The sequence below is a fragment of the Coffea arabica genome, chromosome 8e (genome assembly GCF_036785885.1).
Source record: "Coffea arabica cultivar ET-39 chromosome 8e, Coffea Arabica ET-39 HiFi, whole genome shotgun sequence".
NCBI lineage: Eukaryota > Viridiplantae > Streptophyta > Magnoliopsida > Gentianales > Rubiaceae > Coffea > Coffea arabica.
The window spans coordinates 3,084,997-3,102,353 of NC_092324.1; the positions used below are offsets into that span (position 1 = coordinate 3,084,997).

The following is a 17,357-nucleotide window of genomic DNA, read 5'->3' on the forward strand; positions in this document are numbered from 1 at the left end:
TGAAAGAAGAAAAGAATTTAGTTCACTTATTGCAGTTGAGAAACCAAACCAAACCAAAAAAGAAAAAGAAAAGAAAACCCACTGTTGAATTGTACTAACGGTAGCCTTAGCAAAATTATAAGCTTTGATACATACAAAGGCCATAGAAAACTATGCACTAAAATATTCATGATTCAGCTACAACTAAAAGATGTACCGATTCCCCTAGCTAGGCTTGACAACACAGTGCAGCTTCCTCCTCAATAATTCTAAGTATGTGATGAACTGCACCAGCTATGTCATCTGCTGAATTTAGTAAACAGCCTTCTTCCACCTGTAACATGACAAATCCCAAAATTTAGCCCCCCAAAAAACCCTCTCATTATTTTGCCTAAATTGTAAAAATACAAAAGTAAGTCACTCAGAAGTGTAAAAATTTGAGGATACCATTTCTTATGATCATCAATGACCCCTAACATATCCCTTCTAAAATAGGCTAGAGTAAGAGTAGGGGCAGGTGTAGAGTAGACAAATATCAGTCGACCCAAAAAAAAAAAAAAAAAGACCCCAACCTAACATATACCGCTGGATAAAAGACCACTGGAATGCCCAATATACCCATTGCACTAAGTTTAACCTGTCTATTCTATAGAACCCAATGGTCCATGATTTCTTCGAATAGTAACTGCAGCATGTGTAAACTTTAAAGTGGCAGCTAGCATTCTCTAGTCATTTTCTGCAAGAAATGTTTGTCAATATCCATCAATGTAACATATCTGAAATAGATGCAATTTTATTTCAGGACTCACTCTTCAGAATTAGGTAAGGGTCGATAACGGTGTCCTGGACAGCAACACTAGCACGTTACCAACCATTGCCTCAAATGCATAAGAATAGACAAGTACTAGATGTTAAGGTACCTTAGCACTGATGGAGTATAGGACCAAAGGGTCCAAAGTTGTGATATTTAGGTGAAGGATGGTGAGGTACAGCGTCTGTAGGCCAGTAACCATTTTGGAGAGCTGTCTAACTCTTCTTCTTGAAAGGATTCTAACGTTTGCATGAGTTTCAATCAAAGTGACTTCAATATCTGCAATTGCTGCCTTGCTCTTGGATGTGTACTTGTTTGGCAATTGGGCTGAGCATGTGTATTGAGGGTAAGCGAAAAATTGAGCAAATGGGGTTGGAGCTGGAGGAAAACACTTGTTCCCGGTGGCCGTGGCAATGGCTGCGGCCATGGTGGTGGTGGTCTTGTCATTTGCTCCTCCATGTTGCTGTAATAGCAAGAACCTTTGTGCTTCAAGGGATTGCAAGTGATGCTCAAGCTCCTTCACAAATTCTATAGCACCACCAACTATAGAGGCCTGGTCACCCTGCAAAAACCAATCTTTTCTTATATTTAATCTCGTGATTATTAAAGTGAATAAATTGAATCTTTTAAAGTAGCATGAACAGCCATAAAAAAAAAAAAAAAAAGGTGGCATGCAAAACAGTGAAAATTCTTATTTCGAGATTTGAAAGAAGCTTACATCCATCATTTTTATTGTGTACCATCTCAACTTTTACCTGGACAAGAAAAGTACATACAAGAATGGACAAAATTAAAAAAAAAAAAAAAATCTAATGACAACCAAACGACCATAGCTGCCAGGATTGCCATTTTCAAATCATTGAAAATCAGCCACAAAATTTGGCTTCTTCAAGTATCAGAGACACCTGCTTAAGAACCTGTCTTATTCTACATTGCAAATACATGAATGTTGAACCCCGTGCTGGAACGGGAATCTTCACAGACACAAAAACAAGAACGAGAAAGAATATTTTGTTTTGTAGCAATCATGTTGGTAATGAGAACGGGCTAGTACTGAGAAGGTCAACAGAAAAAAGCATAACCTGTCAAGAAACAATAAATGCATGCCTCAATTAGAAATTGCAAATTAAAATTAAACCTCACCAATTAATTGACTACTATTCAAATGGCAAAAAAAAAAAAAAAAAAACAGACTTAGGGAATCTCATCTCATCTTAAATTTGATTAATAAAATCAATTGCCTCGTCAAAAGAGATTCCAATTCCCAATTTATAAACCTTACAAACCCTAAAAAAAAAAATTATTTAGAGAAGAACGAAGAAGAAAAAAAAATTTATACCCTTTGAACATAGGATTCTGGCATGAGAGCACGCAAGACAGCAAGATGTTCATTCATTTGTTTACGACGGTTTCTTTCAACAGCAATGTGAGTCATCCTTTGGGTCTCAGCTTCCTCTTTATTCTTGCAAACTCTTTGCCTTCTCCTCCTCTTCTTCCTGCCTTGCACCGCCAAACTATTCTGCTGCCTTTGCGACTGCACGGGAGGCGGCGGAGGCGGCATGCAAGAACAATTTTCTAAACCCCCACCAGCTTCGGCACCGCCACAATTATCAGTTTTCAGCCCTCCATTGTCCAGCAAGAAGTTGGTAGAATTCTCATGACAAGAATTATTGCTGTCATTGCTACTGAAAGGGGTGGCGGAAATGGTATCATAGATGATGAAATTCAGGAGTTCATTGGAGGAAAGAGCTTCTAGAGCCATCATCCCTCTTCTGCACTCGACCCAACTGTTGCTTTTGTGGGCAGATGATGAAAAGATTACTCGAACCCTCGAGTCTCCCAATACTTCTCCTACTGTTAATACTACTATTTTGACTACTGGAGTTGTTGTTATTATTAAAAAGACATCATATCATTCCATTTTATAGCAAAAGCAAAAACCCTCTATTATGTTACTATGACTTATGACTTGTACTGTTGAGAGTTGAGAGAGAGATTCAGAGGAGACTTCCTTTTTCCTTTACACTAACTTTTTGGGATGCAGAGAAAAGCTCAAAAAGCACACACAAGACTTGAGCAGTAACCTCTCACGTGCATGTATGAGACTATTTGTAATGGATGAATCCTTCCTTGCTTTATCATTCTACTCTTTTTTTTTTTTCCTTTGGTTACTGTTTATTTACTTGGTTTTTGTTTTATAACTCTAGAAGGATAGATAGAAAAGTTAGGAGACAAACACAATTAGACACGTATACAATACGATCATACGCCACTTATAAAATTTAATCGCACAGATTGTTCACTGATACAGTTGTTACATCGATAGCAGAATTCAGAAATACACTTCAAACTTTTTTATTTGTCGAAAAAAAAAACAAATTACACAATAGTTGAGGAAAATGGTTTTTTGTTTTGGTTTCCAATTTTTTCATGGATGCTGTCAAAACATACTGCCAAGGTGTCTGCAAGTGAGGAGTGTGAGCGTGGGGGGACCCAAATCTATGTAGAAATATGCATAAAAACAAGAGAACAAGCTGTGCAAAAGCTACCCTTCACGTTCAACATTTTTTATTTCGGTTTGGGTTGGGATTTGCAAGAAACGACTGGTGCACCGCTCGCGCCACACTCAGACACTCTAGAAAATTGAGTATTATGTGATTCCGTCTGTGAAGAACTGGCTAATTGCAGTTCTAGTCCACTCTCCTTTTGTTTTGTGTTTCAGCCTAGTCCCATTTTTATTCGGTATTATTGGATTTAGTCCCCTATTTCTTTTTTATTTGTTTTAATTAATGAGTCCTAGTATGAGCACTTGAAAAGTGCTTAACCAAAGAGTGTTGATATTAGGTTGATATTAAATGAAACTCTGCTAGAAAGAAATTCAGATTAACAATGAGATACTAGCATTTTACCTACATTTTGTGTATGGGCATGGCAGCTTTAACATGTAAGGTAAAGACTCAATATCACTAGCAATTTTTTTTTTTTTCTGACGGAGTGGGTATCCAGGTCAATCCTTACGGGGTCTGACTAATCCCACTCCGGCCCGGAGAGGAGGCCCCACTCCACTCGAGCACGGTGACAAGGGGACTTGAACCCTGGTTGCCCAGGTAAGTCCGCCATACCCTAAAGAGGGGGAGCGGGACCGCTCAAGCTAACCCTTGGAGGCCAATATCACTAGCAACTAGAGAGAAGGAAAAGTGGTACGATATATTACATTATTAAAACATTGATCAGTCAAGAACAACATTTGCCCAAAAAAAATGGATTGACTCTGATGTCCGATCATTAAGAGCTTTTTGAAGTTAAAAAAAAAAGTTAAGTTGAAATCTTAACGGTTACAGCAGTAAAAACTATAATTTACATTTTTTTGATGTATAATAAAAATTCATAAGTACACACTTTAAACAAAGAATAATTGTATCGAGCACTATCACGAGTCAGTTATTCCAAGCAATTGCCACTTAATATATACTTGTTTGTTCCTCAAATATAAAGAGCTAGATTACCACTTGTGCCTCAACTTTAGCTAAAATTGTAGAGGATTAAATGTAAAAGACCAAATGCTCAGGGACTCAAGTGAGATTGAGTGCAAATATAATGATTAAAGATGTAATTTTCCGGATACTACAAAAAGTACTGCAAAGTATGTGTCTAAAAAAATGTTTGGGCAGATTACATTCACCACCGATCGATAGTCAACAAAGTAATGCTTAAACAATTCAACCTTATCATTGAGAGCCATTTCTATGCTTCATATATATTATCAGATTCAGATGGTGAATGTTATCTACTTTGAAGAAGAGGGGATTGCAACATAATGGATAACACACAAAGCCTATCACTCCATCAATATCCCTTTTGAAGGGAGGTGCCCCTCCACACCCATTTCCACCGTTTTGTTCTTTTGGGAGGTTCTTGGAAAGGGCTTTAGCTCTTGACTCGAAACGTGGACATCGACACAGGAAGGGCAATGTTACGTCCATTCTTTGACCTGTTACTAACAAACATGGGAAAGGAACAAGTGGAAGTACTGCAATAGAGAAAACTTCAACGATTATAGGGAAGTTAGATTTTTTTTTTCTTTTTATCTTTTTGGTTGCCAATAATTTGTTGATAGAGGATATGAAAACAAAATTTAACCCACTGGGTAATAAAGTGAAGAAGATCATTAATGACATTAAGAACTACACCGGGCACACATTCGATTTTACCATCATTTCTGCCAAGAATCTTCCAGTCTGCACCATACAACAAACTTCCAAACTATGCATGATTACTGATTTGAAGTTTCGTGCTTGATGATTGATGTACAAGGAGAGGCATTTATGGTCGATTCTGTGCGCCTTATCTTCAATAACATCGCCTTAAAAAGAAATTCGTGAAGGCTTGTTTCAATTACAAAGAAACAAAAGTCATAATTTACGAGGATAAAATTAGCTACAAACAGATGATACGTGAAGTACTACTACTTCGTAGCGGATTCTAAAGGGTTAAATTCTTGCAAAAAGTTGAAGGGTCAAATTTTATAACTGAACGTGTTCTCTAGAGAGACGAGAAACATTGCCATTGTTTTGGTTCCCTCTAACAAGATGCTTTCGTCGACCTATGGAGATGTGCAGTCCTCAGTTTGGTCCCAAACATGCAAATTGACGAGCCTACATACGTATATATTTATTTGGTTGGAGAGAAATTTCAAACCCTACAAGAGCAAAAGGAAAAGATGGAATTTTGAAATCGAAACATAAACCTCGCGGTCACCTGACTAATGTGTCAATCAACGGAACTGGATCTTGAGATAACTGCGATTTATTTGCATGAATATCATGTGGGTTATGGTGCCAAGTACTTTGCTAGGGTAATACTAAAGCGACCAGCACACTATGCACATAGCATTAAACGAGAACAAGAATTGTCATAACAAGAAAAACTAGTTAACCATTAACCTGATGTCCAGATCCTAGAACGCAATCATAGGCTCTTAGCTATTGATACTTGCGGACTATTGTATCTACTCAATCATTTAAGAATGCTCAAGAAAATATTGGGTTTTGGGTACCCAACCATCTGAACAAGCTTGGTTCAAGCTGCTGAGCTTTCTCTTTTACGTTTAATTTTCCTTTTCGGACCAATCACGAAGCATGACACACTGGAAGTCCGCTGTTTTGGTTGCCCAGTTTGGGTTGCATTTTCTGTAGAAAGAAGGACACTATAACTTTTTTTTTTTTTGGAGATATGATGTATATTAGGTAAAAAAATGATTGAGAATTATGTTGGAAAAAAATATTTCCAAAAAACTCCGTCAAAGATTCTTTTTTTCTTTCACAAAACATGCAATCCAATCTTTTGTGGATGAAGAAAGTAAATGTCCATCCAAATGCAGCAATATTTTTCCCGAGTCTGGTTAAACCGTCATGTGTTTTATTAAGGATGATAGAATTTTCACCCATCAAAGCAACCCCAACAGGGTTCTCAAATCCAAATTCGAAAAGTAGGCCTTTGAATTTATCTATTTTAGTTGCCTTTTAACAGTTAGATCCCAATATCAATGGCGTTTACCTTTCACTTCTTATTTTAATCAATCCATATGTTTTCCTGCAGACAATATGTAGATGTCATTTTATAAAATTTGAGAGATAAAAGGTATTTCGACAGTCTCATTTTAGGGATCATTTTGTTAAGCAAACTCAAAAAAACAGGTGGGATATGTACATTTTAATTAAAAGAGATCTACAATCAAAATCAGTTTATGTGCATTTTGACAACGTGGTTTCTGCATCTTTCAAATGCTTATAACTTTGTAACCAATAAAGTAGTTGGCCACCAATAAAGTCTTAAAGTTCTACTTCAATGTAGGTCAAGGAATATATTCTAAATCCAAGATTTTCTGAAAAAATTTCGCCAACGGATGGATAGACACTCGTTTGGAACGATAATGACTTAGTTCTCCCAAGTTCCTCCCTCGACCCCTTTGAATCCCCTCTCTCCCTAGTATAGAGCAGTGGTAGGTATAAATCCAAGATTTACTAGAAAAATTTCACCAGCTAATACGTAAGCACCCGTCAGGACTGGTGTTAGTTCAATCCTCTTGGATTTTCCCTTGACCTCTTTGGATCCCCACATCCCCTAGTATAGAGTAGGAGTAGATATAGATTAGAATTTATCGTGTCCGGCAAAACAAAAAAAAAAGTTGATAACTTCATAGTTCCAAATAAAATGGATCTAATGTATGCCCATAAACATTCACGCAAAGGATAAAAAAAGTAATTAGACAGCTCCAAGTCAGGACTAGATCTCCACATGCAAGAAAGATTTTTATAATTCCGGTGAAATCACATCATATTACCAAATTAAGTAGAATTCCAACCAGTGAATTGTACAAGAAACGAACACAAGAACATAAAGCAAATTTGCAGCAATCAACCCAAAAAGTTCTTAGTTACATCTCATCAGACCTGATCAAAAAGTTAATCAAAGCCGAAGTTGCCCAAATGGACTCAACCGGACAGAGCAAATAAACAATGTTGTCAGTATGAGAAGGGAAACAAAGCAAAAACACTGGGAACTGTAGCCTTATCTGGAGATGAGGGCTGATGAGTGATGAGAGAGAGAGAGAGGTTTGCGAGGACCACGGTCCAACCTGTCAGAGGCTCTGCAGGGGAATCCATGTGACGACCAGCCACCTCTTGGAAAGTACATATTTACCAATCATCCACAAATATATATTCACATTGAAGTTAAAACTCTCTTTAAAATTTGCTTTTGACCCAAGAATGGAAGGGAAGGAATACATATTGGCCAATGCCTTTTTAGGCTTCAGCTCAGCCTTTAGTGTCCTTTTACTTTTTACTCTACTACTGTCTAGTAGTAGTACACTGTAGTACTGCTTAATGGCTTTGTGGGTACGGATAAAATGCAATCTAGCATAGTAGCCATGCACAAACAATAATGTTAGGAGAGAAAAGAACGTACAACCCAAACTCTATGAGTTGTACGTGTACACAAACTCCTTATAGGCAAATGATACTTGAGCTTATGCAATAGGCAATTCAACAAGCAGAGATGCATGTGAACTTCATTGTGTGGGCAACTTCGTTGATGGGTTGGACACAATTGTCTCAACCAGGTACTGAAACCCCCAAAGATTTGAAGTCCATTCAAGTCAAAGGGAACTCCTTGAGAAGCAAATTTTTGTAGAACATAATTGTGACTGCCTCGTGGATATGAAAGTTACATGGTAGAGATAAAATAAGCAAACTACAAGTTTAAAAGTTCAATTGTGGCCCAAAAAGCAGTTAGGATTCAATTGGCAAAGCGGAAGCAAGGTCCGCTACCAAAATTTCAACTTGACGCCAAAGAAGTATGCACATCCAACGAAAGCACATAAAGTAAATTGATAAAGAAGCAGGATGGCAAGGGCAGTGGCTGGTGAAACAAAGAGCGTGTCAATGGACAAGTTCACTAACCCCGTCAGCACATTAGCCTGCACCATAAAGGCAAATTTCATTCCCTTGCGTCCAGTGGAACTCTAGAAACGCACCAGATATCTAATATCAAAAGAAAATTGAAATTAGGAAGCTTTTGCTCACCAGAAGAAAAGATGCCAATAGGTTTCGGTTAAATGCTTCTTCCAGAATGGAAATTCTATTTCCAGGTATATAATCAGAAAGTGTTAATATGGCTAGTACCTGAAAGTTTGTAACAAACATCATTAAAATATATCTTGTTCAAGGAGAGATGCAATAAGGAGCCTTTAAGATGCCAAACAAGATATAAAAATTTGAAAGCAGAAGTACAGCAACAGACATATCTGTACACGTGTGTATGGGCACACACACACACACACAAAACGCGGAAAATGTCTACAACAAACAAGTGATTCTAACCATTTCCAATTCCCTTCCGCTACCCCCACACTTCTTCCGTCCTACACTTCTAAGAACAAAAAATGCTCATGCAGTCCTCAAAAATAACAAAAATGTCTATCTAAAGAACGTTATGGCCAAATAAAAACAACCTGCAAGCTCCACAGAAATCAATAGCATGTCATTCTAACGTGATTCATTATAAGGAAAAATCGATTGTCCAGATTATGTAAGTATAGTGAATTCGGAGTTGAGGTGGTCCAAATCAAAGGATTCCAATATGTATACAAGAAAAAGAAGCTACTCCACATCGAGCAATTGCCCATCAATTGGCTTAATTAATCTAATGAGATTATCAAATAATGATGAAACAAAACCTAATTTGACTTGAAGGTCAATAACACAGTTTCCAGTTTGACAACCTCGACTTGTCATGACTCAACAGAAATATATATTCCAGGCCCTCATTTGCTCACTACAAGTATCCCTCCAGCCCGCCATACTGTAACTTACTACCTCAGCAAAATACTATTCAAATAGTCAACCAATATCTCCAAACCTAATTCAGTCACAGCATTGATTGCTCTTATATATCAAATAGCCATGAGAACACTACAATTAACTTATTTTAATATTTTATTACATGTTTAGCTGAAAGTACCTTGCCTATTAGTTTTGCTGCAGTACATATCCAATCTGAACACAATTTAATGTTGTTTATTACTAAGGGCAAATGGATATACATCCAATGTCTAGGTGATCCAACTCAAGCATCACATAATCAATGTTTGAGGTTGCAAGCATATCATGGCTTGACAGACCAAAATGGCAAGCGCAGAGCAGGAACACGGTATTGAAGGAAGTGGAGCCTCTTTGAAGGATCACAGGAAGCGATAGGTTTTTGAAAAGTTCAGGATGTCGGATTGACTAATAGCACAGGCAAACTTGAGGAGCTCAAATAAAAGAAAATGAGTACCTTCAACAATTATCTCAAAGCACCTTCCACACTCTCATGATTTTGCATATAGAACTTCTATGTTCCATTTGCAACTCATATATGAACCCTATTATCTCCAGAACAATCTCACATTTGCAAAGCAAGGGCATCTCACTCCTGTATCCTCACACAACACAATCATGATTTCCTCTCTCCATACAGTCTTCACCCTTTCCTTACCCTTGCCAACTCTTTACAACACCCAGGAATGCAACAGATGAAAGCATTACTTACCACTGGTAGGAACATTCACTCCAGGTTTGCTGTGGTTCTTCTCATAAATTTTCCTTTTACAGTTTAGAGTTTTACCGCATAATCCACGTAGAATTTATAAGTAATTAACAATGGTTAAGTCCCTAAGCCTTTTCCAGAGCCACTAACATATTCTGAAACTTTACATTTTATAACCTTGAGGCTACCTGTATGATCTTTTGTATCAAAGATAAAAACTATGCTGTGAATTACCATAAACTTATATTGACCAAAAACTTTGGGCACATGACAAATATCAGCAATTCAACTGGCTGAAACAGCAGACCCTATGGTTGATCATGCATATGACAGGCCAATAAAAATTGGTCATCTAAGTATTTAAACAAACTGGCTACTCATGACTCATCTATCGTTTGAAAAGATCATGAAAATGAAATTTACCTGTAGATTTAGAGCCAATACCAAAGTGACATATGCCAGGTTGCACTGCAGAAAATTCTCATCATTTTCTTAAAAATGAATGCACAAAGCAAGTTCCATTTTCAAAAATTACTGAATATAAATCAACTTAAATTGCTATTAGTTAAAGAGCTCTTAAAATCTTAGATAATAACAGCAGCAAGATGTCTTACCATTCTGCGAGATACTCTCTCCACATGCCAATCTAGATATAAAGTCAACAACCTACAATTTCAAGAGGGATAGAAACTGCCTAGTTATCGAAACAACCATAGCATGGGTTGATGGATTTTATGAGACAACTAGGTTCAGAAATCGAAGTATACCAGAAGAAAATACAAAGCACCCAAACTGTAATGCTTCCCCCCTTATCGGCACTTCTCATAACCTCGCCATGATTCCCAAATAAAAGAAGGCTGCCCAATTGTACACCAACAAGATATATGCCCCAATATCCTGACAAGCAAACCAATCAATTCAGTAAAATATGAATATGCATGAGTGCATGTTGCAAGTACTAGTGCTCATTAAAAAGTAATGATAATAGACTTCATATAGCCATTGAACTTGCTCTATGCAATTGAATGATTACTTCAAATCATGTTATATAATTTATTGTCATCTTGAATCAAACTATTCAGCAACAAAGCATTATTGGCTGCAGATAAAAAGATTGACATCAAAGTTTCCAGTTAATAATGTAGATAAATTCCCGTTGCTGCCTCAAGTGGCACAAAGTCATTGTTTAATTTATTTTAATCTGCATCAAATATTGCCACCTTCCTAATTTATCATCCACTCACTGTTTCAAAATTATCACATCAATTTACCTTTCATAGCTTGGTATCTTATCCATAAATGTACTTCAACAAGTGAATGTTACATGCAAACTATATTTATCAGTCCTCATTTAGTTGCAATAAATTCTGTAATTTGCCATTAGATGCAATGACATTCTTCACGATGCTGCTTAAGAACTTGCTGCCATGCATCAAATATTGATGATAACAGATTTGATTGTTATATTTAACAGATCAGGATCAACTACAAAATATGCATAGGAATGGTACTATATTTGCCTGGTAGAATGCATTATCCATTCAGTTTAGAACTGGGGATATAGAACATGTATAAACATGTCATTTCTTCCTCCATCATACTTTTTGCTACATATTCGAAGAGAAAACTCTGAATAAAAGCAATTTGAGAATGATTCTCCTCACTCCCAGTTTGTATTCCGATGATTTACAAATGTCAGTACTTTAGGTATTCCTTCTTTATTTCTTACAGTGATTGTGCAATCAAATGTAATAAACAGAAGTTAAGAAAAATGGCAAGCCCAATGGTCAAAAACAGAGATAATAAGGAATAACACACATAAAGATGGTAGAAAATATATACAGCATAAGTTTCACAGTTTCTCACCAATCATGCTGAATATCCCTTCCTTGTTTTGACTAATAATGTCTGCCCCTCTTTTATCAGAGAGCAAGTAATCGTTTAGCCCATGTGACAGAAAGAATTGATATCCTACAATAACATAATAATTCAGCTCAATGTCAACAAAAAAGCCAATAATCTTCTTGAGTAAAATGTAAAAGAACTGCAAGTGAGAAATATGAATCTTACCCACTAAAACAAAGAAACCCAGAAGCCCACAGTATCTTGAAGGAACATTTATCACCGATGTCAGGATTGACACACCAGCAAGCGTAAAAAAGAAATTCCAGTGCACTCCATATTCCCCGACATGAACCTGCAAGGAGAAAGATAAAAATGTTCTTCTACATCATCTATATTAGATATCAATCATGGATAGAAAACCTCAGAATACAAGGATAAAGTAGAGCTAATAATATGACAATGAGCAACTATAACTATCCCACTCACAGTAAAAAGGGGATGTCAAATACAAGCTGACAATGAGCACTCTCTAACCCAGTTCCAGACCCCCCTATCCCAGTTGCCACAGCAATTAGACATTCAAAAATAAATACACAACCAAAACCAGCTAAAGGCCACAAAGTTGCATCAGAGCTCAGAAGCCACCAAAAATTTTCAATTCTTTGATTACTAATTTGCTGCTTTTGTGGGTAACATACCCTGAAATACAGTTAGACAAGCATTTAAATGTACCATAGAGGATAGATTTAAAGAACAAAGCATTCAACCTGATAATCAACGCCAGAGGTAAAAAACAGTCGGGCAAATCCAAGAAGAATTAGAGGACTACATGAGCGGATTGTACTTCTGAGTGTCCTGAAATCAAATATCAGCTCTAATTAACAAGCACAAAACAAAAGGGAAAACATGGATTTTTTTCTCTGAAACAAAAAAAAAAAACAAAATTTCAACCGCATTTGAGCTGAAAGAAGCATGATTTTCAGTGTGTTGAAACAGTAATTACAAACATTTGACAGTAAGCTGTAAGTTGCACAAACACGACAGAACAACAACAGCAAATAGAGAACACAATCAATCATGGACTGAAATAAGCTTGCAGAATTCATGCATATGCACGATTCAATTCTGTTCCATACGAAGCATGCAAGGTATGACACTATCATACAGCCATTTCAAAAAAATAGCTAAAGTGAGCATATATTACTGGTCAATTTTGAAACCCTTGCCATGCAAAACCAAAGAACATAGTATTTCAAATGTATTGTAAGTAGATAGTCCAAAATCAATGGCTAGTCTCCGTCTAAAAGAAAATTAAGCATTTAGACAATGAAAGCACAAACAACCACTTACACTATTGAATTGCCTCGTGCCTGTTGTGAAACCAGGGAATTGACTAAAACAAATGAGCCCACCCCAAGATCCATCTAATAGACAGGAAAAAGAAAAGAAAAGAGGAATTTTAGTCAGGCACTTATCTTTAAAGATATCTATCAAAGAGAAGAGTGTAGGTAGCTCAAGAATCTTACCAAACCAGTGCCATAGGTCTCTGTTTTAGCATATTTTCTAGGAAATATTTTGAAGTCAACAGCCAAAATACACAAGCACGTGGCAAGCATCTGCAGCAATTACCCTTGTAGCCAAAATTGGAAATTTCAAGGAAAAATAATGCAACCTTAACAGACAAAGGGAAAAAACCACAATGTATTTAATCATAAGACAAGGTGCATACCATAGCAACCCGGTAAGATGAGATGTTTGCCCTAAAAGAAAAGACACCACTTTCCTGAAAAGAAGAAGATCTAAATCTGTATGGAGGATTAATACGTTTCTAATGTAATAATTTGCATAGACTAAATTATTCCAAATGAACTGTAAAGTACATGTATCCAGATATTTTGGTGTTATGCAGGTAAATAACGCATAACCAAATTCACAAACGTAGATAAAACACAAAAAATTCTATGGATATGCATTCACCTTCTAGCTGAAAAAGAGATAAGCAGCAACAAGATCAGCGAAGTTGCAATCAAATATATCCATTCAGACAAAACCTATAACAAACAGATGTCAGCAACAATTACAATAACTTTGTGTGCAAAAGCCATGGAAAGAAAGATAAAGGATCTACATATGCTGGAAAAGAAATTTGAAGTCCAGGCAATTAAGCTGCCTATTTAATACTAGTTGACAACCAACCATCCATCAGTCAACAACCTCATTGAGTAAACCATTTTCAAAAATATCTGACAAAACCTTCACTCAAGTACCTGAGGACCTCAAACTTGTTGCAACTCTAAAAGAATTAACAAAGAATGAACCCATCTTTCCAAAGGATTGACATGTATAGTGTGGCATTTAAGGCCCCTACCCAAAATGCTGCCCCGCGAAAGCAGCACATAAGGACGTGTATTCCTTATGTGTATGTGGAGAAGAAAGTGAGGGTTTCAATACAGCTAGTTGTTCCTAATGAATCCCCTGGTTCCACATCCACCATTATTTGCAAATACATTACATTCAAACAAAACGGCTGAAAAATAAACTAGAATTAACATATTTCCATATAGCCAGGACAAAGCACTTACAGTAAGAAATAAAGTAAATGGGGCAAGGATGAAGAAGAAATCTACAACCATCACAGCAACAAAAGCCCTCAGGCTCTTATATCCAACAACTTCATCATTTTTCTTCATAGAGGCTTCTGTGGCATTATGACCTAAATAAACAAGAGATCCTGATCAATAAACAGATAGCATGCTAATAATAGCGCCCTGCATCCCTGAGATCATCAAGCAAAAGTTCCATTCTATATGCATAAAATTAAAATGCAACAAAACAAACACACAACACGAATGAGAAACTAAAATTAATAATTGCTATTTCGACATAATGCATCCCGATCCCATAGCCAAATAACCCATTAAACATGCTTCTTTTAAAATTCATAATCAATCAAAGCAAAAATTTTATAAACTAAGGCCTCAAGAATTGTTCTTCCCTCCAAGTCATAAGATGCAATGCATATAGACTTCTCAAAGGATTTGGAAGCTGTAATCCACTTTAATTTTAAACACCCAACCAAATGGAACCTGCCAACCTTAGTTTCTTCTCCAACTACACTTAAAACATCATCTAAAGCAGAATGACAAATAAACTCTGCGCACCAGCACGTAATCCATTTTTGTTCAGACATACAGACAATTGCTGCAATAATTTCACTTCATGAAATCAAGGCAATGGAAACTAATAAGTTATGTGAGAAAAGAAAGGATAAAAAAAAAATTTGTAAGCTTCCATCAGTTTTCCTTCGCTTTCCGCCCGTTTTGGTCAGAAAATTTTTGCACTGTAGCAGCGCTTAGCTTCTCTTCAAGATCCGTTCGTTTCTTTTCTTTTCCGTCTCACTAAAATCTTCCAAACGTGAAAAGTTCACCTTTCCCTTCCTTTCTTTTCTATTCCTTTGAAATCTGAACTCCCAAACTAGAACTGAACAAACTGCTGCAAAAGTTCGGATGTTATTTTTTTAACAAATTCAACAATGCGTATAATACTTACCAACCATGATATCACAGCCAAAGGTTCGTCTTAGAAGTACCAAACACTGAAATCACAAACGCAAAATTTTTTTTTTTAAAACAAAGGAAAGAGCAGAAATTTACAGCCTTGAAAAAGAAAAATTCAAAATGAAGAGAAGAATAGGGTTTCTTACGGAGAATGTTGTAATAACAACGAAGAGCTCGAGCATAGACGAGCCAGTCAAATTGCTCACAAATCTGTCCACATTTTTTTTTTCAATTAGTCTCAAATAATTGGTAATCATTTACAAATTTTTAACCCCAATTCAAAGAGAAAATATAGTGAAGAACGGAGAAAACTACTGTTCTTTGAGCTGCTTGTTGGGGTTGAAGGATCTGAGATTGGAATCCATTTTTCTGACAATCGACGAATCAAATGCCGTAAGCTTTTTAATTAGGATTATTTGCAAATTACCCAATGAAACGATCTGTTGTTTGGAGAGAAGGTAGGAACCAAGTACTTGTCATTTGTCCCATTTCCAAGGCGTGGTTACAGAATGACGCCTTTATATGCAATCTCATTTCGAAGCTACCTCGCTGAGCCCGGTCGCGTGGGCTCCTAGAGTCCTAGTCCTAGCCAAGCGGGGCACTCTCAGGACGCGGTGCACGGGAGGGTTTCCCGGGTTCGCCCTCTTAACTCCTCTGCTCCTGCCCCACTGTGGGCTTTTTGCCCGTATCTATTGTTTGGATTGTGATTTTTCGCAGAAAAATTGTTACTTTTTTGTAAGTATATTTTTTAATTATTTTTTATGTTATATAGATTAAATTGTTATAGTATATCTTTTCTATAAAAATTTTGAAAAATAACAATCCGAACCCAAGTTTTTTGGCAAGTTTGTCTGCTATAAATTTTTTAAAAACTCTAACTACAGTAATCTTTAAAAACTTTTCAAAGTTTTTAAACTAATATATATTTCAAAATATTCAAAAATTTACACTTTGAATATTTGGTTCTTACTTTGAATAACAGATTTAGAGGTTGTTTGAGTTACACTTTTGGAAGAGTTTTTGAAGAAAAATTAAAACTTTTTAACATGTCATCTATGTGCAGTAAAAAAAAGTAAATGAAAAATATGTAAAAAATAATATTCATAAAAAACGTAAAATTTTTCTCCGAATATTAGCTATCCTTCTTTAGTTACTTATTTTTTGGAATTCTTATTTCAAGCATTAATTATATGTTAACCTTATAATAGTTGGCACATACTTAAATTGAAGCACAAAGTGAAATGTTTGGTATTTTTGTTAGAAATAACCTATTCTTTAAATACAATAACACTTAAATTCTGAAAATATATAAGTACCCTCTGAACTTTGGGAATTCAAACTTCACCACATAGCCAATTTTGTACTATAAAAGTGTTCATGTGGATTGTTAAAGCGTTTAAGAAATACTAACCATGATACCTTTGGGGGCACATTCGAAGTTGTGGTAGAGTGTAACTATTCCCAAAACTCATGGGAGCAATGTGTGATTAACCCTTTAGTTTTTCTAAAATCAAGTAATTTGATAAAGAGTCCTTGTACTCTTTCTAAAATCAAGTAATGAAAAATTGTCAAGATTTTCTTCAGAGAAGAGATGAAGAATACCAATTTCTGTGGCTTGTCATACTTCTTTAAGATGTCATCCAAAAAACAAAATGCAGGTTCAAAGTTCAAACTCGTTACCAGTTATCAATATGACCGAAGATCATAAATAAAAATGTCTTCCGATGGAAAGAACATGAAGAATTATTGGACAACGCTGTCATATTTTGTTCTTCACTTATTCTCCCTATATAAATATTCAAGAAATTGCAATATTAGCTTTCAAGAATTTCTATAGAGCAGAATTTGCAATCAACGATATATATATATATATATATATATACTACTCTCTGTATGAATCTTTAAGCATCTCAATGATGGACGCGTATTCGATAAAACCAAAATTAAAAAAAAGAAGGGAGGGAGGAAAAGAGATTAGCTCAAGAGGAGGAGGACAAAAACAATTCAGTCAATCTTTGTTGATGTCTGCACCAGATAGCCCTGAAACTTCACCAAAACCACCATTTCTTGTGGTT

The 17,357-nt window shown here is 36.1% G+C and overlaps 2 protein-coding genes across 6 annotated transcripts; both read right to left on the bottom strand.

Annotated features, from left to right (window-relative positions):
• Window positions 1-2,895, bottom strand: LOC113703212 (transcription factor bHLH71-like). 4 transcript variants are annotated; one of them, XM_027224503.2, is made up of 4 exons: window positions 2,130-2,895; window positions 900-1,352; window positions 789-822; window positions 1-313 (listed from the first exon to the last, which is right to left on the bottom strand). In XM_027224503.2, exons 1-4 carry the CDS (start codon window positions 2,553-2,555, stop codon window positions 279-281), a joined length of 948 nt encoding a protein of 315 aa, XP_027080304.1. In that variant the 5' UTR covers window positions 2,556-2,895; the 3' UTR covers window positions 1-278. The 4 variants fall into 4 exon arrangements, with proteins under 4 accessions (XP_027080304.1, XP_027080303.1, XP_027080305.1 ...); XM_027224504.2 differs by lacking the exon at window positions 1-313 and adding an exon at window positions 320-715; XM_027224502.2 differs by lacking the exon at window positions 789-822 and having other exon boundaries at window positions 2,130-2,892.
• A 4,292-nt stretch (window positions 2,896-7,187) lies between these two features.
• On the bottom strand, window positions 7,188-15,786 carry LOC113703900 (uncharacterized protein At4g17910). Of its 2 annotated transcripts, XM_027225406.2 has the most exons (16): window positions 15,598-15,784; window positions 15,429-15,492; window positions 15,275-15,320; window positions 14,308-14,438; window positions 13,703-13,776; window positions 13,455-13,530; window positions 13,252-13,341; window positions 13,076-13,149; window positions 12,493-12,580; window positions 11,951-12,077; window positions 11,747-11,851; window positions 10,648-10,777; window positions 10,495-10,546; window positions 10,304-10,348; window positions 8,377-8,475; window positions 7,188-8,270 (listed from the first exon to the last, which is right to left on the bottom strand). In XM_027225406.2, the coding sequence occupies exons 1-16, from the start codon at window positions 15,645-15,647 to the stop codon at window positions 8,118-8,120; spliced, it is 1,404 nt and encodes a 467-aa protein (XP_027081207.1). In that variant the 5' UTR covers window positions 15,648-15,784; the 3' UTR covers window positions 7,188-8,117. The 2 variants fall into 2 exon arrangements, with proteins under 2 accessions (XP_027081207.1, XP_027081208.1); XM_027225407.2 differs by lacking the exon at window positions 10,304-10,348 and having other exon boundaries at window positions 15,598-15,786.
• Between the last annotated feature and the right edge of the window lie 1,571 nt (window positions 15,787-17,357).

Excerpts from the sequence above, each read along its gene's own strand:
- LOC113703212 (XM_027224502.2), bottom strand. The coding sequence starts at position 2,555 with ATGATGGCTCTAGAAGCTCTTTCCTCCAATGAACTCCTGAATTTCATC. Across the intron at positions 1,353-2,129 it reads CAGAATCCTATGTTCAAAGG|GGTGACCAGGCCTCTATAGT; the intron begins GTATAAATTTTT and ends TGGTTTTTGCAG. Across the intron at positions 314-899 it reads TATACTCCATCAGTGCTAAG|GTGGAAGAAGGCTGTTTACT; the intron begins GTACCTTAACAT and ends GTCATGTTACAG.
- LOC113703900 (XM_027225406.2), bottom strand. The coding sequence starts at position 15,647 with ATGGATTCCAATCTCAGATCCTTCAACCCCAACAAGCAGCTCAAAGAA. Across the intron at positions 10,349-10,494 it reads AGAGAGTATCTCGCAGAATG|TGCAACCTGGCATATGTCAC; the intron begins GTAAGACATCTT and ends AATTTTCTGCAG. Across the intron at positions 8,271-8,376 it reads TATTGGCATCTTTTCTTCTG|GCTAATGTGCTGACGGGGTT; the intron begins GTGAGCAAAAGC and ends TTTATGGTGCAG.